Raw genomic sequence first — 24,191 nt, 5'->3', positions numbered from 1 at the left:
TGAATTTTAAAATTACATTTGAAGTTTAAAATCACCAAACCACCTCTTAAAATCACATTTGCCATTTTTTTTTCTTCTTGAATGCATCATATGGACTAGAGACTGACTCTGTAGAACCAAATAGAACACACAAGGCCTTTCCCATGGCAATTTCTAGATGATGAGTTCCCAGTGAATAAATTATTACTTTCGTAGCTCCCAAGTAGCCCTGCAGAACTGAATTTCATCTCATGCCAGTTACTCTGGGCCTCAAAGCAACGTCATTTACTCTGTATGACACTGCTGTCCTCTCTGTCATGACAGATTCCACCCCAGTGCCACTGACAAGTTTGCTCAGCACAGTCCTAATCTCCATCCCATGGTAACAGCTGAAAGTGCTCAGTGGGATCTGAAGTAATTATCACATTTCTGAGTGCACTCCAACACCCCAGCTACTCATTAATGACAGCACTGCCCACCCATGCCTTCCAGTGCAGGAGTCAGGTCTGAGAGCAGGACGGAGGGAGGCTCTGTGTGGATGGTCTGTTCCAGGAATGACGTGTCCAGCAGCACCAGGGGCACTGGTGAGCCACACCTCGAGTGCTGTGCCCAGTTCTGGCCCCTCAGCTCAGGAAGGGCACTGAGCTGCTGGAGAGGTCCAGAGAAGGGCAATGGAGCTGGGGAAGGGGCTGGAGCACAAGTCTGAAGAGGAGCAGCTGAGGGAGCTGGGGCGGCTCAGCCTGGAGAAAAGGTGGTTCAGGGGGGACTTTTCACTCTCTACAACTGCCTGACAGGAGAGTGGAGCCAGGTGGGGGTCGGGCTCCTCTCCCAGGCAACCAGCGACAGGACTAGAGGTTATGATCTTAAGCTGTGACAGGAGAGACTTGGGTCACACATTGGGAAGAATTTCTTCATAGGAAGAGTGACTGGGGCTATCCAGGGAGGTGGTGGAGTCACCATCCCTGGAGGTGTTTAAGGAAACGTGGCCGTGGCACTCAGTGCCATGGTCTAGTTGACAAGGTGCTGTTTGGTCATAGGTCAGGCTCGACGGTCTCAGCGGTCTTTTCCAGCCTAATCGATTTTGCCATCCTGTGCCCCGGCAGCAGCACCAGGCCGGGCCGGGCTCGGGCCGCGCTGCCAACCCCGGTGCCGCGGAGCTCCTCCCGCCCGGCCCGCTCCGCCCCTGCCCGGCCCGGCCGGGCCCGACCCCGCAGCGATGGCGGCCCGGCTGTGCCGGCTGCGGAGGCCCCTCACGGCCGCCTTCAGCAGCGCCGCGGCCGCGGGAGCCGGGCAGGCCCCGCCGGCGGAGCCGCTGACGGAGCGGCGGCAGGCGGGGGGCGTGCGGTGAGCGGGGGCGCCGGGGGCTCCGGGACGCGGCCGCGTTGGGAGCTCGGTGACCGTAACCCCGCTGTGTTTCACGGGTTTTGCAGCACCATCGTCCTGAACAACCCGCGGCGGCGGAACGCGCTGTCGCTGCCCATGCTGCAGAGCCTGCGGCGGGACCTGCTGCACGACGTCAAGAGCCGGGAGCTCCGCGTCATCGTTATCGCGGGTACCGCGGCACCCGGCCGGGCGGGCAGGGGCACACACCGGCGAACGCGGAGCCGAAACCCAAACCTCGCTGGGAATTACAGGACACGGGCCGGGAAGGGACCTGTGTGTTTCCCTAATGTTCCCGTGGTCTCCCGCGGCTGTCAGCACCCGGCAGGCCTCCCTGTCACGCTCTTCCTCTCTACTCATCCCAGCTTCCCCTCTCCAGAACTTAATTCCTCATTCCTAACTCAGCACTAACGACTGACTGGGGTTTTGTTACGCTTTTGGTTTTGGCCAACTTGTCTAAGCATTAACACGTTTCAAAATGTCAGTATTTTGGTGGGGGTATGAGTGTGTTTACACTCGGCAGTTTAGGGTCAGGGTTAATTGGTTTTAAGATTGTACATAAGGAATACTTTAAGCAGAACAAAAGCCAAACTAATAAAAAGTTTTAGGAGTTAACAAAGTAAAGCATTAACATCCCCACATAGGGGTTTTGTGCAGGAACAGGCAAAGGGAGGATGGCACTTGTTGCCCTGTTGACAGACTATAGTAAAAAACAGGATTTCTGCAAATCAAGTGCTCTGCTTCCCTGCTCTTAGCCAGGATCAGCCTCATCATTGCCAGTGGTTTGTCAGAACTATTTTTAAAAACACTCCAGTGAAAGAGAGACAGACACCCATGACCCACAGATGTAAAACAGCCTCTCCCAGAGCCTGTTAGTTTCCTGCCATCTACATATTAAGCTGTAGAGTTCTTAAAAATAATGAAAAGTGAGCCGTACTTAAGCCATCTTTTTTTCCTCTGCTATTTTAAGGTAACCTTCCTCTGCCCCCTTCCAAACGTCTCAGATAAATTGGTTTATTAATTTAGGATCATGCTGTTTCTGATACATAGGAGAAAACTCTGTGTGTTAGGGCACACACACAAGAGTAGAAGAGAGCTGATTTCACAGGAGTGAGTTTAAATATACAAATCCCTCATTTCAAACAGCAGTTAGAAATTTTGCAAAAGACTGAAGGCTCTTCTTTGGGAGTACAGTGCTCTGGGAGTTTGTGAGCACAATTGCGTTTAGTTTTTTAGAAATCGCATGTTCCTGTTTATTTCTAATTGCCGTGCTGAATAAAACACAAAAGAAGAAATTTCAAGAAAATAAAAGATTCCTCAGAGAATGCTTTGGGCCTTTAACACAGACTTTGCAGTGGATTCTTCAATGAGGTTCAAAGGCAGATATAATTAATCTCCAAATATATATTGCCAACCCCATGAGTTGACTGACATTTGTCTGGTTATTTGTGGATAGATTGTGTCTCAATAATCTGATTCATAAGAAACAAATCGATAGGTAAGGTTTGATCTGCATAAGTGTAGCTGGAAATGTCACATCCATACAAATATCTGAGAAGTTCTGAAGGATTGGAAAGCATCACATTGGTTCGTTCTAGTGGCAGGTAGTCACACAACAGAGCAAAACTATTGTGAAGATTGTGTACCTTTATAGAGTGTTTTGATCTTAGCAAATCCAAAGTTTAGTTCCACAGATAGCTCCTCTTCTGCCGCCCAAACCCTAAACATGCTTTTGGGGCTTCTCTAGATGACAGTTTAGTAGTGGAGAAAACACTCCAACAACCCTTCTGGTTCTCCTGTAGCAGAATAACCTTTTTTCTTTCTTTTTCCATTGTGACCTTCAACACCATGACAAAAAAAATACTGATGCTTATTTAGCAAAAGTTAATAATTAATTCTGGATACAATAAATAGGGACTAAGTATATTTATCAGTCTGAGAGCAGAGAACTCCAGCCTTGCTCCAGCTGATAAGTTTGTGTTGTACTGAGGAGCTGTTTTGAACATTCTGACACAAAACTGGGCCCAGAGGTGAAGTGCATTCTTTCTAACTGACTTAAGTGTAAGGGAAGTAAAAGAGACCTTGAAAAGTGGTAATGGGTGTTACTGTGCTTAAATGTTGCATTGCAGCAACTTGCTGCAACTCCTAAAGTTGCCACAAAACCCAGAAGGCAGTATTTTGGAATTCTGTTCAAAACTCCCTCCCCAAACTCCTTTTTGAACATTGACATGTCATTGACATCCCTTTAGCTGGGACACTGATATGCTGCAACCCCTGATTTCTTTATTACTTCAGACTGACTTTCCCTGAAATTCTTTGCAGCTGAAGGACCTGTATTTTGTTCCGGCCATGATTTAAAGGAACTGTCAAGTGAAGATGATGTGAAGCATCATTCCCAAGTATTTGAATTATGTGCAGAGGTAAGCAGTTCTTCTTGAGTGCCTCTGCCATTGCCTGGTGTTAAGAGCAAGCATTGGTTTAAGGAGGGACAGCATTGGTCATCTGCTTGCTAAAGTACAGGTTATTCCTTCCGATTCTTTCCAATTCCTTCAGATTCCTTGATTTTTGCTGCTTTGCTATTTTAATGCCTGATCCTGGTGAAATTATGTTTGCCCTGGATTTCTCTGCATGTAAATAGAAGGGCTAGAATGCCCATGTGCAAGTCTCCAACAATGGGCACAGTCAAGGTGTGTTCCTTAGTTTAGCCGGTGTTCCTTTCAGCTGAGTATTCGGGCAATGTCTTTTCTAGAAGTCAAGGGATAACCAGTTTCAAATCACTTATGATCAAATGTTCTTTCCCAGCACTTATTTAGTTACAATTTCAGGATCAGCTTAAACAACAAGTAGACAATGTGAAAGTAAGATCTGACTCATTGGTTGTCCAAGTTCTTGTTAAAGACACAGGTCAGGGATGTGGGGAAGTTAAAGTGAATCCTGGAGCCTTTGGAGAGAATGGCAAAATCCCCTTTGATAGTGATGGAGCTAGAATTTGACCCCTAATCCTCCACAGTGTGACAACAGTGAGTACTTTGAAACCTTTTGTTCTAGTTCCTCCAGTACTAATAATCTCTAAGACATTGCTGAGCCCATATTTAAGGAATGCTGTAAAAGCTGTGTGAAAGCCACAGGCCCTTCATCATCCTTTCATCAGAAAGGAGCCAAGATCCAAAAGTTTGGGGTTTTTTTGGTAGAGAGGAAGGTACTTGTGATGGCTTCCAAAACAGGATTGTGTCATCCTGAATTTCTATACTGACCCCTCTTTTGTGCATGCAGGTTATGACTTTAATCCAGAAACTTCCAGTGCCAGTGATTGCCAAAGTAAACGGCTTGGCTACAGCAGCTGGCTGCCAGCTCGTGGCAAGCTGTGACATCGCAGTGGCAAGTGAGAAATCTCAGTTTGCTACTCCTGGAGTAAACATTGGGCTGTTCTGCTCCACACCAGCTGTGGCCTTGGGCAGATCTCTTCCAAGAAAGGTAAACTTCCTTTCCAGATATTCTTCATAATTTTGCAAAAAGTTGGTTCACATGTCAGGAATTTTAGTTCCATTGCCTAAACTTTATTTTCCTGCAGCGCAACATTCAAAATACTTTATTTCAAAAGGCACCTCCATAACTCTTTGGACTGGGAAAAATAATAAAGGGTGAACTCTTGTTTAGGAAAGGCAGTTTTCTACTGATGTGACTCCAACCAGCACGAGCTCGTCCCAGCAGCCCACCAGCTCAGCAATCCCTTTCCTTTCCAACAGACAGCTCAGGGCTTTAGCCAATGATGTTCTCCCCTGAGGAGGAAACCCCTGCAAGTTTAGGATAACAATCCCACCAAGGCATCAATTCTTGTCAGGCAATGACATTTCACTGCCAGCAGGATCTGCCTGGCTGTAGATCAAGATACTTTAAATAGCACCTAAAACCCTCCTATAGTATCTTCCTGTTTTATGTCCTACTGATTGTGGCTGCACATCTCTCACTGCATAAAAAATAGTACAACCTGTAAAGCCAATGGGATTCATGCAGGCAGACGGTCCAAGCCCAGCAGGGCTCTGCTGAGATGCAGTGACTGAACTGCACACATCCCATTGCTGGATAAAAGCTTCAGCTTGAAATTTCCTATCTGCAGGGACGTCCTGTTCAAATAAGAGTCCATGGGGGATTTTTCCAAATCTGCTCTCGTGTGCAGTTGCAGCTGTTTCTGAGTTAGTATTTCTGGGCTGTAGAATTACGTTTTTAAAATGTGTGGGAAATACTTTTCTCTGTGCCACTTTTCAAAGCAATAAGAACATTCCCTACAGTTCCCAGAATTGGTGGTGTTTACCTTTTAACAAAAGAAGTTGCCATTGTTTGTAGCTACCAGTACAAAGATGCTAATGAGAATAATCAGCTCTTATGATTCAGGTATTGGTCAATTGCTCCAGGAGTCTTGGAAAACTTTATTGATACACAGCATTGAATAGTCACTGAGTATTTGGGGGATTTTTTAATCTCAAACCTCAAGCCCCAGATGCTGGAAGCAGCAGGAGACTGAAATAATGTGGCTATAAAAAGTCCATATTTAAAACTAGGACAGGTGTTTTCAAAAACTGCACTTAAAATACCAAGTTCAGTCATTTGACTTTGTAAATGATCCACTTCTCTTAATTCCTACAGCAAGCACTAGAGATTGTGGGCTTTTGAAGAGAAACCCAGGGGTGTCAGTCTAGGACAGCTGGAATCAGCAGGCAGGTTTGAAGAGACCAGCTTTGGACCCAGTCCTTCTCTTTGCTGAGACCTTTTAACAGGTCCTTGGCAGTTTAGAAGACCAAAAGACTTAAATCATTTGTGAAAATAATAACTTGTACTTGAAGGAGTAGGCTGAAATTCCCCAAACAAAGCAAAGCACTGAGTTGCGTTGACTTAGTTCAATATTTTTCCTTGTTCAGGTGGCACTGGAGATGCTTTTCACAGGTGAACCTCTGTCTGCCCACGAAGCATTAATGCACGGGCTCGTCAGCAAGGTGGTACCAGAAGACAAGCTGGAAGAAGAAACCATGAAAATCTCTCAGAAGATCTGTGAAAGCAGCAAATCCGTCCTGGCCTTGGGGAAAGCCACCTTTTACAGACAGATAACCCAGGACCTTGACACTGCTTACAAAATAACTACTAAGGTCATGGTAGATAATTTGACTTTGAGAGATGGGCAGGAAGGAATTGAAGCCTTTGTTCAGAAGCGTAAGCCTGTCTGGTCACACTCTCAGGAGGAGAAGAAATGAGTCCTGTCTCTAAACAAACCTTAGCTGTGCTTTATGATTCTTCACGCAGTTGCCTTTGGGAACTATATTTTTATTGTTACTGAAAGTTAAATTTCTCTTCTTACAAATGCCAGACACAATAAATTTACCCTAAGTATGTAATAAATGTTAAGAAAAATCAAAGAAGATGGGTTTTCTTTGATAGCAGTGAATTTAATCTGTGGTTTTAGAAGTGACTCTGTGCTGCAAAAAACAGTTTAACCTGTCTCGGGATACATAGGGAGTCACAGGGGCGGAGACGGATCTCAGATCACCTTGTTCATCACCTCCCCTCCATAGTTCTGGATGAGAATTGTTATTTATTGTTATTAATAGAGAATTGAAGGGCTTGGAAACACTCCAGAGATGATGGTCGTACGTGTAATAATGGATTCCAGGACTGTTTGAGTGTTAGAGACAGAAGCCTGTAACACAGTTGTCCATTGCTCCTCACATCTTCTGTGAACTGTATGTGTCAGCAGTTTGTTTCTCACAAATCCTGATTTTCCACCATCAGTTCAACTCCCAGCTCTAGGGAGTTTTGTTGACTGCAGGGAGGATGAGCATGGGTTGGGGTGAAAGGCAGTGTCTTGCCCCAGCTGTACTTTTCAGGCTTGTATGTTAATTGAGAAGTCCACCCTTGTGCTCAAAGCTGAGCTTTTACCAGCACTGGAGCAGTTCAGCCATGGATTTAAAGGCTTGACAGCTTCCAAAAAAAGGGGTTCAGCTGCTCCCCTGGGTAATCAGTTGCAACCCTCCAGGTGAATTTTTTTATTAATGTCCAGTCTGAGCCTTGAGGCAGCATTTTCTGGCCATTCCCCCTTGTTTCATTATTTGGCATGATTGAGAAAGTTTAGCTCCATTATCTGTGTAACTCTCTTGAAGCAGTCACAGGCTGCATGTAGACCACACTTAGATTGCTCTGTGCTAGACTGACTTCCTCCACCCTCCCTGTAGGTCATGTTCTCTGGGTAACCAGTTTGGCATTCCTCCAGTAGACCAGTTCCAGTTTCTCCAGATCCCTTTTGTACTGGTTATGCCAAAACTGGGCTGAATCCTAAATATGGCTTCACCAGATTTGAGCAGAGGAGAGCAAAATAGGCCTGCCATGTGCTGGCCTGTGAGTAGTGCTCAGTGTGTGTTTTGTCTGCTCTGTGATGAAAGTGCACTGCTGGCTTGGATTCAGCCAGGCATGCCCTGGGAGTTCATTTTCAGCAGGACTCTGCTCTGCCAGTCCACTCCTCACCTGTACTGGTATCCTGTACTGGTTATTCTTCCCAGGTGAAGAAACTTGCATTTCTCCTTGGATCGTGGTTGGTTTGGATTGAAGCCAGGCCATTTGGGGTGTCAGCCATTGCACCAATTTTGCAGAAACTGCAAATTTGCAGAGGATGTGTTGATGGCAGTACTGGATGAAAGGAGCCTTGGTATCAATCCATGGAGATCAACATGGGATGACCTCCCAGCAAACACATTTTTTCCGAAGTTCCACATAGCCAAATCATGAGGGCTCATCCATCTCATCCTTAAACAGATGTCTAAGCAAGACCATGTGAATCACAGTATGGATGGACCTTTTTTCTTTGTTGACAGTAGAAGCAGCCTGAAGGGCTTGGTGCAGACTTGGATGTCTTAAGTTAGATCAAATTAATCCTACCTATGGCTACTAAAACTCCAGATGTGGAAATATCAATTATACAGTTCCACAAAGCAAGTCCCTTTTCCATCTACAGGTTCAAAAGAACAAAATTTTCATTTCTGCTACAAATTTTAATTTTAAGAATGGAAACTTAAACTTTAATTGAACATTACACTGTTTCACATTGAATGTGAAAAATGTGCATCGTTGGCACTAGCTGTTTTAAAAATACAATTTTTTATTGTTACAACCAGGAAAGATGGATAAGTTTTTTACAAACTCTCTTAGTTTCTATATGTTAGAAACTGTTATGAACAATTGCAAGATGGAAGAGTTAAATCTGGAGCCCAATAACCTTCATCATGTCCTTTCCAATGCAGCAAGATGCTGCACTTAGACTCTGTTCCCACATGCTGCTCTAAAAGCATTAGGAAAGAGTAAATTGTTTTTAAAAATATTTATATTTAATGGCTATCTTGCAACTACTCAGCAAATCTCAACTGGCTCTTTTGTTCCAGGCTTTTAGAAATAAGTACATTATCTGATTTTTGCGGAGCAGTGCCCTTTCCAGCTAACTGCAGTAATATAACGGTTTCACTGGCCATCATAAAGCATGAGTGACAGTTTAGATGAGCACACTCTTTCAGATATTCAGAAATTCTTCTACAGTTGATTGCCATCTACAGAGTTTGGCAATATTATTAACTCCATTCAGATCTTCAAGAGAAAATATATTTTTGTTTTAAGTCAGTTTTCACAGTATTTGTACTATTTCATGTAGTAAGGTAATTACATAATTACAGAATTATAGCATCATCCTAGAATGGTTGGGGTTGGAAGGCACCTTAAAAACCATCTAATTCCAACCCCATGGCAGAGACACCTTCCACTAGACCAGGTTGCTCTTGAACACTTCCAGGGATGGGGCATCCACAGCTTCTCTGGAAAACCTGTTCCAGTGCCTCACCACTCTCAAATTAAAGAATTTCTTCCTAATACCCAATCTGAACCTACCCTCTTTCAGTTTCAAACCACTCTGCCTTCTTCTGTCAGTAGTGCTTGTGTAACTAGCAATCACCAGTTCTAAAAATGTTGGTATCCACAGGAACATTTCCCTCTTGCTTGAACACTAGACAGAAAACCTTCAGAAGATTTTATAACATTCCTACATTGGCCCCTGAAGACTGACAAAACAACTTAATTTTTCATTTCCGACTTGCATGGGCTTTTTATTTTTGCCCACATCTGCCCTTATTGTTTAATTCAATGGATTTACAGGCTATTCCTGGGAAACAGAGCAGTTCCAGAATTGTTAATTGAGTACTACAGCCAAGAAACAGCAAATCAAATGATAGATTGGGAGCCTTATCACCATGTTTATCTGCTGCCTGAGGGAAGAGTTTGTCCCAAAATAGCAAGGATGCTATCCCTTGTCACCCCCTCCATTTTTATTAAAGAATCTCTCTGCAGAGAAGTCTGCCAGGTAATTAGCCTAGTTTCAAGTCACCCTAACAGCATGTGGCTCTGGAAACTAAGTGCAGCTCCATCTGCATACAGCCTCTAGGATAAAGCTTATCCTTGGAAATGACCAACAGGGACACATTTTCTATCCATATACACAGGAACAGCTGGAATGGAAACCAGTCATGATAAGCCGGCAACGAATTGCCAGCATGAATGGAATTAACTGCCTCAGAGTCAATGGAGGCCTTAAAGAAATGGCTTTGAGCTTTTACCTGGAAATTTTAGAAAAGATACAAAGGCAAAATCTAGAGGATGTGATCATTTTACGTGGGATATAGCTTCAGGCTCCCCTCATGAAGAAGGGAGATGAGAAGGGAAAGCCAGGGAGCAGCGACAAATAACACAAGGCACAAGATTATTCCTAATTCATGGATGAGGTAATGACCTGCCTCACCACATCACCTGGGGAATTGTACTGAAAGTAGAAACAGAAGACTTGGGTAATGGGCAAGGTATTTATACCCTCTGTGCTCCACAGAGCCCAAGAACAGCTTATATAAGTTTTTATATAAACTTCATGGAGTTTCCTTAAGGCCACCCAACCCAGAATTCAACAGCCTGGGTAAGAATTACTTTGGGGTTGGTTTGAAGTAATCTCCTGTACTGTGGAGGAGAGAGCTTGCAAATACGTCCTACAAAGGCCCAAAAAGCTGGACGTAGTTAACATTAAAAATACATGGCTACCTCATTGGCAGGAGTCAGCAGCAGACTTTTTACCACCTAGCTCATGATTTGTGAGCATTTGGATGGCAGCACCATGTCCTTCACAGAACTGCCTCTGGGTAATTCCTGTCTTGTCATTCCTGTATTGCAGATGGGGAAATTGAGGCCAAATGTGCTGTGCCTGAGGTCTCACAGTGAGCCCGTGGCACTGTAGCAGTGGCACTCGGAATGCTGACACCTGCTCCTTGTATTTCTTCAGCAACAAAGTTTCTGGTAAAATCAGCAGAAATGCAGGATGACGGCGTACCCTGAAGTGACTGCAGAGACTTCTGAACAGGAATTATGAGCTACTGCATCAACGGCCTCTTGCTTGACATTTATTGGCTTTTTGATGAATGTTGGGGTAATTCTACTGTCAACAGTTTCTCATTAGAAGCCTGGCAATGTACTTTCTGACCATTATCTTTCTCAATATCACACTGTGTTGCTACAAAGAGCAGAGATTTTATGTAAAATCCATCTATCTCTGTAGCTGCAAACTTTTCTAATAATTCTGCATTTAAATAATCTCATGGAAATGCTGGGTGCTGTATCTGAGCAATAAGGACACTAGACAAATGGTTAAATTTCCATGAAGACCTAAAGCTATAGGACAAATTTCGTACTGCAATGAGCAAGATTCATTTGTCTTGATTCCACTGGCATTGCACCTCAATTATACTAATTCTGAATTTCACTCCTGAATAATGCATTCACATCCTGCTTTACACTTGCAAAGGAAGGGAAAAGCCATCAGAGCTGTACCTTTCTCTCTCTCCACAGTATGATATACCACCTCCTGGCTGCTTATTAAGAATCATTTTTGTCAAAACCATAGATTTTCTAAAAAGAAAATAGTAGAAATATACCCCTAATACAACTGTGTATTTGGAAAGGGAAAAAATTTGATGTGCCCAACTGCAGTAGTTTTCATGCTATGAGTTTTAAAGCATTAACATTTATTTTAAATATTTGTATCCTGGAGTCATGATAGTGGGAATATCATAGGGCTATTGTATATTTTATTGATTATGGTTATTATAGACAAAGAAATTAAAACAGAACCAGATGATAAAATAATTAATGGAATTTCTACTACTAAAATGGGTTTGATTCGTGACTAATGTTCATAAGCTACTTAATATGAGAACCTTTAATTTTCCCTCCTAGAGGCAGGAGGGTCTTTTCAGCCTGCCAAAACCAAGACTTGTAATGCCGTGGACTCTAACTAAAAATAAAATTTCCCACCAACTCTTTAACCTCACTTTGATGGCAGTACAGATTAACCTGTTGGATTTAACACAGATTTAGGTCTCCATCTCATCCACCAGTCCTGCTGAGGGAACATCCCCTCCCAGAAATGCAGCACAGGTATGGATGTCAGTGTCTGCGTCTGTCACTCAGCTGCTAGAGCCCCATCAGGAGCTCTGATGTAATGGACCATGTCTGAGGGAGCAGAAGCAGTTCTGCTTCCTGAAGGAGTTTTTAAGGACACATTCCCTGCAATAAGGGAATGTTGACATTCAGGCTGCCTCAGCTGCTGATCACAGAGAAGGCGTGAGGTCTTCCAAAGTGGCACTCAGGTTTTATTCCAGACCTGTCCTCCTATAAACAATTACAGTGGATGAAATCATGTTTGGAAAGATGAGTGATGTTTTCCCTGTCCACTCTGCCCTGTCAGCATCAAGGATAAAGTGAAATATATACCTGCTTTGGTCGTCTCCACTTCCTGGCCCAATATCATTCTCAGTGTAGACAGTGAGTGATGCTTCTGGAAAGAAACAATAAAGAATTAGTAAATCATATATAGAACATGGGGGAAAGGAAAAAGGAAATGAACACATGAAGTCATTCTTTAATGTGGTCTTCAGTCTAGATATGAATATTTCGTTTCTTGTACCTGTTTAATGAAATACAACCTTCATGCTAATAAAACTTTATAATCTATTGTTTAAGGGAGTTAATCCTATTTTTAAAAATCCCCATTCTGAAGGTTAGGATATTGTATAAATATAGACATGGTGAATAATTCTAAGTTAATCTCCCTTCTCTTTTAGGACCTCACTAGCATGTTTTTTCTTTTTTTGTTTGTTGGTTTGGTTCTGAGACCTCAGTGTGAAGTCAGAACTTTTATTCTGTTTTTTCTCTCCCTCCTTGAGGGTTAATTTTGTTTTAATAAATGCTAAGATTCTTACATGACTAAACTACTCATTCTTACGTGGGTCCACAAATCTGAGACATAACAGATGGAAGAACAGGGTAATGAGAGAATTTGGCTCTCTGAAAGAAGGCCCAGCAAGAGAAACACTGAGGTGCTCTCCAGAGCACCCACGCAGAGGACTGAAAAACTGACATAATTTACCCCTTTTTCATTGGGACCATGCAAAGATGACCAGCCCCTTATTCATTAGCCTGAGACTATTATTAATTATCAATACTACTACTTATTTTTACAGTTTCTATAATTTCTGCTATAATGTATTTAATAAAATGACAGCACTAAAGTTCAGGAATTTAGATGTTGATACCTCCTCCCAACTAATAGGCTTGGAAACTGATCTGAATCACTGAAATCAGAAGCCTTTGCTACTTGAAATGGGGAATAAAATATATCTAGCGGCAAGAGAAGACTTCATCCTTTTATGGAGCCTATGAAAAAACACTTAGTCCCTTCTATGTACTCATCGCATTAAAAAGGAAGTTGTCAAAGATAGAAGTCCTTTAACTTTGCTGTCTGTGGATGTTCCTGTAAGCTTTTAGTCTTTTTCCACATGAGCATTTATTCAGAGCAAGCAGCCCGAGAATATTTCCATTGACAGCCTGAAATCTTTATGAGGCACTGGATGGACGAAATGCAATACCAATTTATTCAGTGCTCATAACAAACACAAACAATAAATTTACCACAGGAAAAGTTGGTAAAGAGCTCAGTGGCAGTTCACAGGCTAAAACCCCACCTGTTAAATGTCCTAGACCTTTCTGACCCATTCACTACAATATTTAAATGTAATTCATTAGATAATTCTGAAACATAAATAAAAGGGAAAAAAATTAAAGTTCTGGACAAAACAAACAATAACAATAACAGACAAAACAAAACCAAAACAAATAAAAAACACTGATTCACTTCCTGGCTTTCTCACAAAACTCCACTATGACCTTGTGCAAACTGACAGAGACAGAAAAGAAATGTGACTGTCCAGTCCAACCTTCTGTTTACCACAGATCATTGCTTCTGCCTACTTTACCCCCAAAAAACATTTGAATTGTAGCTTTGGGTGAGCAAAGGAGTTATCTAATTCCATGATGAAAAAAAATTGAAAAGCAAGAAAAAAAAAAAAAAAAAAAAAAAAAAAAATGCCAACAGTGTGATCCATTCTCCTTGCAGTCAGGACTTGTGGTTTACTTCTGCTTTGAATTAACCTGACTTCCAGCAGGGAACCAGAGCTGCCTTTTTGTGGGCTCAGGTAGACCCTTCAGTATCTCAGTGACTTACAGGTAAAATGGGCCTGATCACTGGGGTTTTTCACTATGTTTTATTTGAGTTGTCCCTGTACACCACAACCTCTACAGGGGAAATTTGGCTTCCATTCCCCATACACTCCATGCCTTGCACAACAGCTCACACTGGACTTGGCTTTGATGGGGGATGACTGATATGTGATTGATTGATTGATTGATTGACTGACTGGTGTGTAGCATCTAAGTTACGACAGTGATAAAGGACTTTTAAAAATCAAGCAATAAACCTCAAAAATCTCTGTCTGAGGGAGGATCCTTCCGTTTTCTGCAAATCCCCAGAACTCCTTGTTTGCCGTAGAACAGAAAACACTGTTTTCAGGGAGGGCACTGTACACCGAACTGTCGGCAGAGGGCAATGGCAGCTCACGGCTTGAAGCGGCTCCCGGGACCTGCGCCAGGCCGGTGCTGCCAGCCCTGTTTTCCTACTGGACTGCTCCCAGGGAATGAGCCCTGGTTTATTCCGAAGAGCACATGTGAAAAAGTAGCCCCAGGAGCCCCGCAAGTCAGGTCTAAGCTTTCTTCTCCCACTTTTCCTGCCTTTGCGTCCTCACTGATTACACTGGAGGACCAGTTGCAATCTGATTCAAGACAGACAACTAGGTAAAAAATTCCAGGGAGATCTTTGGAAGCAAGAGGAGACCCTGTTCTGCTTTAAGGAATACACCTGTGTCTGGGCAGCTGGACCATTCAGCTGAGCAGAGTTTGGGAAAGACTGTCTGTCCTGGCTTTCCTGGGGAGTCTGAATTTCAGATCCAAATGGGTCTGTGTAGTTTGGTAAGAGGTTCTGGATGGAACAAATGATTCAGAAAGATCTTCCAAGGAGGCTGTGTCAGCAAGCCAGGTAGAAGAGGTGAGTGAAGTGTGACAATCATGCCTTCATGCCTCCAGCTTTCAGGAATAGGATCCAGAGGATGGGCCTCCCAGCCAGAGCTCAGCCAGCCAGAATCTCAGTGCTGCCTCTTCCACCCACCTTAACAGGTGAACTAAATGGCACCATCTCTTCTCTCCATGACTCAGTTTCCCCAACTGTAAAGGAAATTGTAAAGTTCTGTGTGACACGCTAAAAGCAGTGAATGATACGAATTAATCAGCTGTGCTACTCACAGCTTGGTGGTGAACTAATGTTCTTGTCATTGCTGGCCCAGAGTCTGCTAGGCAGAGAAAAAACTGCTGAAGGTGTTAGTCCAGATGGACCGTAAATGCCAAGGCACAGCAGGAGCTGTTGAAAAATAAAAATATTCTCTCAGTCCTCTCCCAGCAGGAACAATATTCCAATTGTAATGCAGATATCCTACTGAGTCATTCCATCCCTCAGGCCAGGTGAGCACTCTGCAAGTCTGTGAAGGTAATCATCACACTGTTGTAAATATGAACGAATACAAATGCCAGGTGTCTCTATCTGAGCCTCAGTTTTACTCCTGGCTTCATAAAAAGTAAGAGAGCATGACTACCTATCATAATACTTGTAGTAATTTCAGGGAATTTCAGGGAACACTGGTTATCAGCCAATTCTCCCCAGATTCCCATACTGTAGAAGAAGGATGGGAGACCACATTCACTGTTCAAAGCCACCACAGTGAGGGAAGTCTACAATTTCAAACACCAAAAGAGCCAGTACAGTGGGCCGTGCTGGACTAGCAGAGGAATTCAAACAAACAACATTGAACGACCAGCTCTGGAATGCAGTGAACCCAGCCAGGTCAACAAGAACACCGATAAGGTGGCAAGTGGGGTCTAGCCCAGGCCAAACCTGCAGGAGCCCATGGCAATGGGGTACAGGTTATGCCAGGTTTGTGCCCAGCAGCTTCTGGACAACTCTCACCAGTGGACTGAGTGAGTGGAAGATGTAATTTAACTGCTTTGCCAGTTTTCACTACAAAGGCTCCACTCAGACCAGTCAGTTGTGACTCAACACCTTTTCCACCAGACAGCCTCAGCCCTGCTGCACAGGTGTGCTCCCACAGAGCCAGGACAGGGGTGACCTGTGCTCATGGCTTTGTTTTCCTCCCTGCCACTTCTGAGCTTTCCCTGACTGGGAGGAGCTGGTTCAGGCAGGAGCCATTTCAGACTATGTCCATCTGTAGCCACAGATATTGAGCCACCACCAGTGACATCCCTAAAAGCAAACAACTGAAATTGCAAATGTTACCTCAGAGCGATAGTAGCAATAAAAAAAGACCTGGCAAGACAGTATTTGAAGCCAAAAATGTGCTAAATAAATACTTTTGCAGCCTGTTTTGAATCTTTTCTTCAACAAAATTACAGTGTTGGTTTTAGGAAAAAACATACAGAATATCAGTTTTAAGCAAAGGGTTTTTTCCTTCTTAATTACAAAAGAAAAAAAATTAAAAGGTTTAAATAAAAGTTTATGCAAGCATTTCCATATAACAAAAAACAAAACCAAAACACTCTTTCATGTGGACAGAGAGTTCCTGCTAAGGCGGTGGCTGGTTGCATGGAGGATACAAAAATAGCTGGTAATATAAGTGTATACGGGACGCCATTAAGAAATCAGGTGCTAATGAGACTGCTCGGGACTGAATCACAACTGCCTGTGGCTATTCCATGACAGCTCTTCCAGGAGGTGTCTCCAGCAGCCATGAGTCAGATTCCTGCCTCTGCAGGAAACTCCCTACAGAGAAGCTGCCAGGTATGTCCTTAAAGGCAAAGGAACCAGGGTTTTCTCAGGCTTTAGCACTTCCAACTACAAGAACAGGTCACGGAGGCAGCATGGAGTGAGCGTGAATAACAGCAGCCTGAGAAGTCTCTGTGCACTGGCATGGGCAGGAACCAGCAGCACTGTAAAGGTACAACAGATGGCTGTGAGCCAGGTGTGTTCCTGTTGGTCCTTGAATTGTTGGCTCTCCCACTCTTGTGATCTTGAACACGGGCCTAGAGGACAGACTCTTCGCTGCCTGAATTAAAATCTTGCCCTCAGTTACCCTAGGCAAGGTTAATGACTATAATTTATTAAAAGGTCTATAATGACTTGTTAAATGATGTTGAAAATGGTAGTTGTGTGAAAACAAGTTACAAAGTACCCTGACAAACAAAACGTTTGCCCTGTACTGGCTTTCAAATGGAACACAGCAGCTAAAAGTAATCCATTTGTCACTTTTGGGGGCCAAGAACAATGTATTAACTATATACATTTGCATCTACCACACACATCCAGGTGCCCTGTACTGTTCTGTTTGTTGGTACCTCAAATGCAACTGCGTGATGGCTTCCTTCCCATCATCTGTACTCCATGGACTTGACAAGAACAGCATCTACAGTGGAGTCTGCAAGGAAAGCACCAAGTGAACCCACTGTGAACCAGCTCTCTCATTGCTGTGCCCCTCTAGCAATGTGCTCCCAGTGAAGCAGCACCCTACCTTGTGAGAACAGGGAAAGAATCTATAGGCAGTACCTCCCAAGAGGTAGGACTGGCAGGAGAGGAAGGTGCACAGGTGACCTCACCTCTTCTGTCTGTACTGATGTTATTCATAAAACACTTTCACAGCTATTGAAGAAAATCTTGGTATTGCAGACTGGCAATGTTTCTTTGGTATTCAGCATTTGCAAGGGCCCCTGCATGGCTGGAACTCAAAAAAGTCTCCAACGTTCAAATTATTTTCTCCTGTTCCCAGGGTCATTCTCTCCCCTTACTCTGTTGCAAATCTCCTGATATCCTGTGTCTGAAGCTCATATTACCAGCCAAAAATGATATCCAAGCCCAGAGCTAATTGTCTAAGCTCCTTCTATAGTTATAAAGGGGAAGAAAAGCTTCAAAAGATCAAAATCCCCAAAATGCTGGAAGGTACAGATCTGCCTGCCTGCAGCTGGTAGGGAACGGATGTCTCAGAGCACTTGACCTTCATCAGGGAACTACTCAGGAGCTGGAGCCTGACACATTGTCCTGAGCATAGGAATATTTTCAAGAGTAGAACAGGGAAACTCTTGAAATCCATAGAAGTTTTTAGATTTTTTTTTTTACATGTTATTTGCACTTGTATGTAGTGACTTTGCACTTACTTAAGGGCCTGAATATTGTTCTTACCTTGATATAAGACTTATTTGAATACTTCTTTTTTTTTCCTGATTTGGGAAGGCCTCTCCCATTTCAGTTTGAGAGGTGCACATGGTAGCAGTGTCCTGACCTCAGAACAGACCTTTCAGGGAAAGATCTGATACTGTTTGTCCCACTGCCTCTTCCATCTGTCTTTGCACAGCATCAAGGAAGAAAAGGGACAAAAACAGCAGTAAAAAATGTGCTTTCATTCCTCACTTTCAAGGGTGAGATTTCCTTTTTATGGAGAGATCTCTCAAATTATTTACTATTGCAGCCTGATATTTTAATGGTACCTTCTTCCACCAAAAGAACAAGTTATTCTGTAAAAAAGCCAGTTCTTTGCCTCTGCCAGCTGCATGCAAGTACAAAATTACAAAGCACTCACTTAGATGAAGTGAATACTTCATTAAACAATTAAGCAATAAGGCAGAACAAAGGCTGTGGTTTCCAGGCCTTGTTCTGTAATTGTATCCTGGAGCATTAGGAGAACCAGTACTCAAACACAGGGTTGCAATTTAGGTTAGGATTATCCTCTAATAGCCTTGTCCTGTGGGATTAGGGTCTTGCCATGATGGGGGATTATTTTATCCATCAATGGAAATGTAAAATACATTATTTGTCCCTGAAGATCTGGAGGTGAGGGTTTCCATCCTTTTTCCTCCTTTCACCTTCTTGTTATAGGACCTTGAGTAGAAGCTTTTATCTCTGCTTTTACTTTCTGAACCATGATGGGTATCCTCCAATCCAGTTTTAATGGAGGTACAATCACAGAACCCAAGTTCACAAGTAAATACCCCTGAGTGTCCCCAAACACACTATGGACACTCTTGAGGGACACTGAGGATGGAAAATGTGAGCCACTCTGTTGGACAAGGTTAAGTTTGTGCTGAAGTCTGCTGTTCACCTCATATAGCACATGCAGCCACTGGACTGCCATGGAAAATTGAGAGGCTCATGAAGAGATAAGGCAGAAGTGGGTTTCAATGGCTGATAAGCAGAGACTGTTTGGATTGCAGATGACATTTAAATGTCTAAAGTCCATCCACATTCTGCTACAGAAGTCTAAACCCCTTTCCCGATCTAGTAAAGGCCTGACTCAGCTCCTAATGAAATTACTGGGATTTGTTCCACTGACTTGAAGTTGACCCTGGGCAAGCCCACAACCTCACCAGAATTCCTTTCCAGAATAACCTGAATGACAGTGGCAAGTCCTTCCCTCAAACATGATCTAAAGGGAACCCCTCCATCCTGCTCTCCTCCTCCATAAACCATTCAGTCCTGCTGAAACAGAAAATACAGCTCAAATGCAAAATACAGCTTGCTGTATCACAGGACACCCTGTCCTTGGGAACTGGAATTAAGATCATCCAGGCACATATCATGGGCCAATGGAATACCATTAGAAGAATTAACTTTCAGTTCTAAAAGAAATCAAACCAGAAATTAAAAAAAAAGAAAGAAAAAAGGAAAAAAAAAGGGTAAATAAAAGAAAAAGAAAAAAGCACAAACCTCAAAACCCACAGCAATTTAAAAAGACAAGTTTATTTCCAAGTTTCCAAGTATATGTATTTTGTGCTCTCTCAGAATAATTTTGTATATTTCTTTGATTCTAGTTGCACCTCTCCCCTTTGGAAATAATACAATTAATATTTAATTCAATTCAGTGACATATGTCCCCATTCCCCACAGGAAAATAAGTTGCATTAATTTCAAACTCACTGACTCTGGAAAATAACCAGTTGTTCATAGTCGTTGGGACGTATGGGAGAACAAACTTATTATTAAATGTCAGAAAACATATGTTTTAAATAGCAGAAGCCAAGAAACAGCTATTAAAATCAGATCACTTTTAAACAGATATTGCAACACCAGTAGAAAGCTGTCCCACCCCCCTCTAAACAAAACACAGGAAAAGGGAAATCTTTACTCTCAGAGTAGGATCTGCTGAAGGAAAATATGACAGATTCGATCTAAAAGAGTATTTAGGAGCCAAAACTAGAATTTAAATGAAAGTGAGATACTAAGTGCCAAAAATACACCCCAACTCTCCTTTCCCTCCCCCCAGGTGAACTGCAGACAAAGCCTGAAGGCAGCATAACTCATTAGGGAACTTCCTCTTCCTCTGCAGCCTTCTCCTCCTACCTGCAAATCTTGTCTCACCGGTGAGGTGCACTAACACCAGAAGTAAGGAGAGGAGAGAAATTAGGTCTGAGTTCCTAGACAACTTACTAGTATGTTTGTGAGATCAGGCAAGGAAGAGGGATGTGGCTTCATGGAGAGAGAAGCAGTAAGAAAATCACAGCGGCAATAGCAAGAGTTCTGGGTAACGAGGGTAGGTCCCAAGGCATGGGTGGGGTGGGGTGCTGGCAGAGGAGGCAGAGGGGATTTGGGACAGTGAGCTGGCCACTGCAGTGCAGGGAGGAGATAAGGTAATGAAGAGGGAAGGGACAGCGGGGAATCTGCATATCCAGAGGGCAGAAGGAAGACTGTGAAGGTTGGCTGGAGAGATGTTAATAAATACAGCTCACAATGCCTCCAGCTCTGCTTCTGTACAGGCAAAGAACCACGGCAGCCTCAGGGCCATTTCTCAATTAATTTATAACACAACCTGGAAATTAGATATTCTTCTGGCTTAATCACAAACAGGGCTAAACACTAAAGGCGTTCCTAAAGAGTACCAAATAAATACTGACTGTGACTGCTCTCCATAGATCCTATCTTGACTGTTTTTCACAAGTGATGGTATCTCAAGTACTTGTCTAGGAAGTGCCCATCTAGAAGACTCCATTGTCTCTGAACCACCAGACTGTTCAAACTCCTCTCTCACTCTCCACACACGTACCCTGATCACCCAGGGGAGGGATGGAAATTGCTCTCTACAGCTCAAAGATATTCTTGTCCCTACAGCAGTGGATCTAGCTTCAGATCTCAACCTAACTATTTTCTCCCACAGCAGTCAGTCCAAACCAAATGAAAAAACATCTGGATAAAACAAAAAAGATACAAGCACCTCCCAAAAATAATCACTGAATCATAGAACAGCCCAGGCTGGAAGTGACCTCAAAACATCATCAAGTCCAGTCTTTCATGGAGAAGGGAGCCTTGATGAGGTTATGTAGCACCCTGCTCAGTGACATCTTGAAAACCTCCAGCTCTACCTGGTTCCTTGGGGAGCTAGTTTCAGTGAGTGACTGTTCTCACCATAAAAACTGTTTTTCATATCAAGAGGAAACCTCTCCTTGGGCAATTTGTACTCATTGCCACTTGTCTTCTCCATGTGGCTCCATGAGAAGAGAGAGCCTCCACTCTCTTTGTAGTAACCCTTTAAGTGCTGGAATACTCTGATGAGGTCTCCCCAAAGTCTTCTCCAGGCAGAAAAGACCTAACTGGTTCTGTCTTTCTTCTCCAGCCTTTTGATCATCTTGGTGGCCATTCTTTGGACCCTTTCCAATCTGACTGTGTCTTGAATTGCATAGACCAGGACCAAACACAGTACTCCAGGTGTGGCCTGGCCTCTTATGGGTTCTTGGGTTATGCTGTCCCAGGTGCAGGACCTTGCCTCTTGTCTTGTTAAATAAACCTCATACAGTTCTTGCTAGTCCACTCTTCCAGCCCTTCCAGGTGTCTTTGCAAGACTGCTGTCACTTCTCACATGTCCACCTCACTACCCAGTTTAGTGTCATCAGCAAACTTGGGGAGGGAGCTTTCAATCTTGTCTTGTTTGTTTTAAGCTGTTTCACTACACAAACCTGCCTGACCACAAAACAAAAGTCACAGAGTTGGCAAGAGGGAGGCAGCAGTGACATCTGGGCTGAGATATCTGACTGCTACTGAGTCACAGGCAAAGCCCTAAGTTTTGGTTACTGTAAGTTTATCTCATTGCTTGGAAATGCATTCTGCCAGCTGAGCACTGAAAAGCAAGGAGTGCTGTGACACTGAAGCCTTCCTTTGGCTCTGGCTGTAAGTGCCCAGCCAAAAAAAGGAAGTGGTCAATCAAGGGGAAAAGTTGTATGAATCAGTCCTGGAGTACATTTTGTGTGGGATTACTGATTGTAAACAATAATAGTGACCTGCTGTTGGTACAGTACTTTGTACAACAAGCCATGCTCTTGTCTGGAGGTTTCCTATAGCCACTCTTATGCAAATAACAAGTCATGATAATACCATGTTTATCACAACACTAAGTCAACCATAATGACTGTAAACGTAACCTGACCTTCACTTTGGCTAAACCCTGTTTCTTTCGTCGTTATCTCATATCCCAGTACATATTTATTTCCCTATTTTGTCTATCTGTTGCCTGTTCTTTTATTTTACATACACTGCCTCACACAAGAGGCTCTGAACTTTAACCATGGAGCTTTCTACGCCTACTGAAATTCAAGTAAAACCCAGATAGCTTCCCATCAGTCTACTTTTTTTTCTGACTGCTCCATTCTACCAATTCTTATCAAATCCAGGACACATACAGAGAAAAAGAAAAGACAGACCCAAAATGAAAACTGTTTGTGAAAAAAGTCCAAATCAGGTGAGTAAGACCCTCTTTGATCACAGTTGCTTAGTTCAGTGTGTCTACTCTCAGCTATTTGCAGTAGCAAATACAATAAGCACATTCTGTGAGAAGAAACACAAATTTTGGCCTGTAACACGAGGCAAAGGAGTCAGACTGGCAAGAGGAGTTTTATGAACATGGGCTTGTTCTCGTGGCTGTTTTGGGCAGCATTACCAGCGTACTGACACTGACAGCTGGATGTGTCACCCTCCACTGAGGCTGAAGGATGAGAGAAGAAATTAGAAACGCACATAAAATACTGTTTTGCTACATTAAGTAGCAACCAGAAATGTCAGTATCACATGTTAATTAATGATTAATGCTGGAGGAAGGAGATGCATACCTGACATATTTTTGAACTGGTATAACGAGTTTTCACTGAGCAGAGGAGGGAAGTTCTCTATAATACACAGTAATGGGCTGTGTACTTGGAACTGTGCTCCATAAATTTCCCCACCTTCAGGACAGAATGTGTCAACACACAGCTGGTCTCCTAGAATAAATTCAGTGCCAGGACTAGTAATCAGTAATGCTGAAGAACGAGGAAAGAGGGGAAAAAAACATACAAATGGTTATCAAAAGGACAAAAAACCTCTTTTGGACTCACCTGTTGACAGGGCACATTTTTAATGTGAGACTACACCTGATATTACAAGGTGATAAGAGTAAATCAAGAAATAAAGAAAATAACACTGTGGAGCTGATAAAGCCCTGTAACTGTAAAATCTTCCTCAGAATGATGTCCTACTTAGTAAGGAAAAATTTAGCTCAGGCAGGTTGAATTAGCATATAATACATTGCAAAAATAATACATTGAAGTTATCTAACATTCTACTTTGATGAATCTCAAAGCACTCTCCCTCTGTGTATTGATGTTCCCACACTGGAAATCTGTAAAGTACAAGCTTGCCTTTAAGTATATTCTTGAATTAAATGTTCCCAGAACAGAGATGCTCTCCTTAGCTGGGGTGTCCATGCTATATGCAATAGACACCACTCCCAGTTTGCTCCTTGATGAAATAAGGAGCTTTCCTCTCCTGTGCTGTTGTGTAACAGCTGTTACACAGGACAGGCATATGATCCCACACCAAGCTGTTGCCAGAGCCAAGAATAAAAGAGAAAGATGGGATTCATTTAGCCCAACATCAGCAAGCTCTAAACTGGGCCCCCAGTCAAGAGAGACACACAGGACTCTGGTCAGGCTTCACCACTACACCACTAGAGACAGGTTTCCTCACAATGTGGTTTGTCCAGCCTCTTTTCAACTGGTGGAAAGTCTCTCTCTCTCTTGGCTGTAGAATGACCAAAAAGCTTAGATTAGGCACCAGCTTTAACATAACAAAAATTACACACTAGAGTCTTAATAATTTGCTTTCCTCCTGGACACTGCTCCTGTAGCTTTGGAGAACACCTGAAAAAAAAGTTACACACTGGGAATGGTCTTACCTTGTCAACCCTCACTGACCCACATTGTATAGCTCCCCCTTCCCTGTTCTGTAATGCCATTTATTTAGGTAGGCCTACACTTTTGGAAACATTTCTATCTTCCACACTTTGAGGTACTTCTTGCATTAG

General features: G+C 43.1%; 1 protein-coding gene across 2 annotated transcripts; it reads left to right on the top strand.

The window, feature by feature from the left end:
- Nucleotides 1-635: 635 nt before the first annotated feature.
- ECHDC3 (enoyl-CoA hydratase domain containing 3) lies at nucleotides 636-6,987 on the top strand. Of its 2 annotated transcripts, none has more exons than XM_053977692.1 (5): nucleotides 636-730; nucleotides 1,410-1,531; nucleotides 3,682-3,779; nucleotides 4,633-4,833; nucleotides 6,276-6,987. In XM_053977692.1, the coding sequence occupies exons 1-5, from the start codon at nucleotides 651-653 to the stop codon at nucleotides 6,603-6,605; spliced, it is 831 nt and encodes a 276-aa protein (XP_053833667.1). In that variant the 5' UTR covers nucleotides 636-650; the 3' UTR covers nucleotides 6,606-6,987. The 2 variants fall into 2 exon arrangements, with proteins under 2 accessions (XP_053833667.1, XP_053833666.1); XM_053977691.1 differs by lacking the exon at nucleotides 636-730 and adding an exon at nucleotides 1,172-1,323 and having other exon boundaries at nucleotides 6,276-6,986.
- Nucleotides 6,988-24,191: the final 17,204 nt, after the last annotated feature.

The sequence above is a fragment of the Vidua macroura genome, chromosome 5, assembly GCF_024509145.1.
Source record: "Vidua macroura isolate BioBank_ID:100142 chromosome 5, ASM2450914v1, whole genome shotgun sequence".
NCBI lineage: Eukaryota > Metazoa > Chordata > Aves > Passeriformes > Viduidae > Vidua > Vidua macroura.
Note: the sequence above shows the minus strand (reverse complement) of the source record. Positions and strands in the feature narration are given on the sequence as shown.

Bases quoted from the DNA above. Each gene is read 5' to 3' on its own strand.
- ECHDC3 (XM_053977691.1), top strand. From the start codon at position 1,196: ATGGCGGCCCGGCTGTGCCGGCTGCGGAGGCCCCTCACGGCCGCCTTC. The intron at 1,532-3,681 runs GTACCGCGGCAC...AATTCTTTGCAG, and splicing joins CCGCGTCATCGTTATCGCGG to CTGAAGGACCTGTATTTTGT. The intron at 3,780-4,632 runs GTAAGCAGTTCT...TTGTGCATGCAG, and splicing joins TATTTGAATTATGTGCAGAG to GTTATGACTTTAATCCAGAA.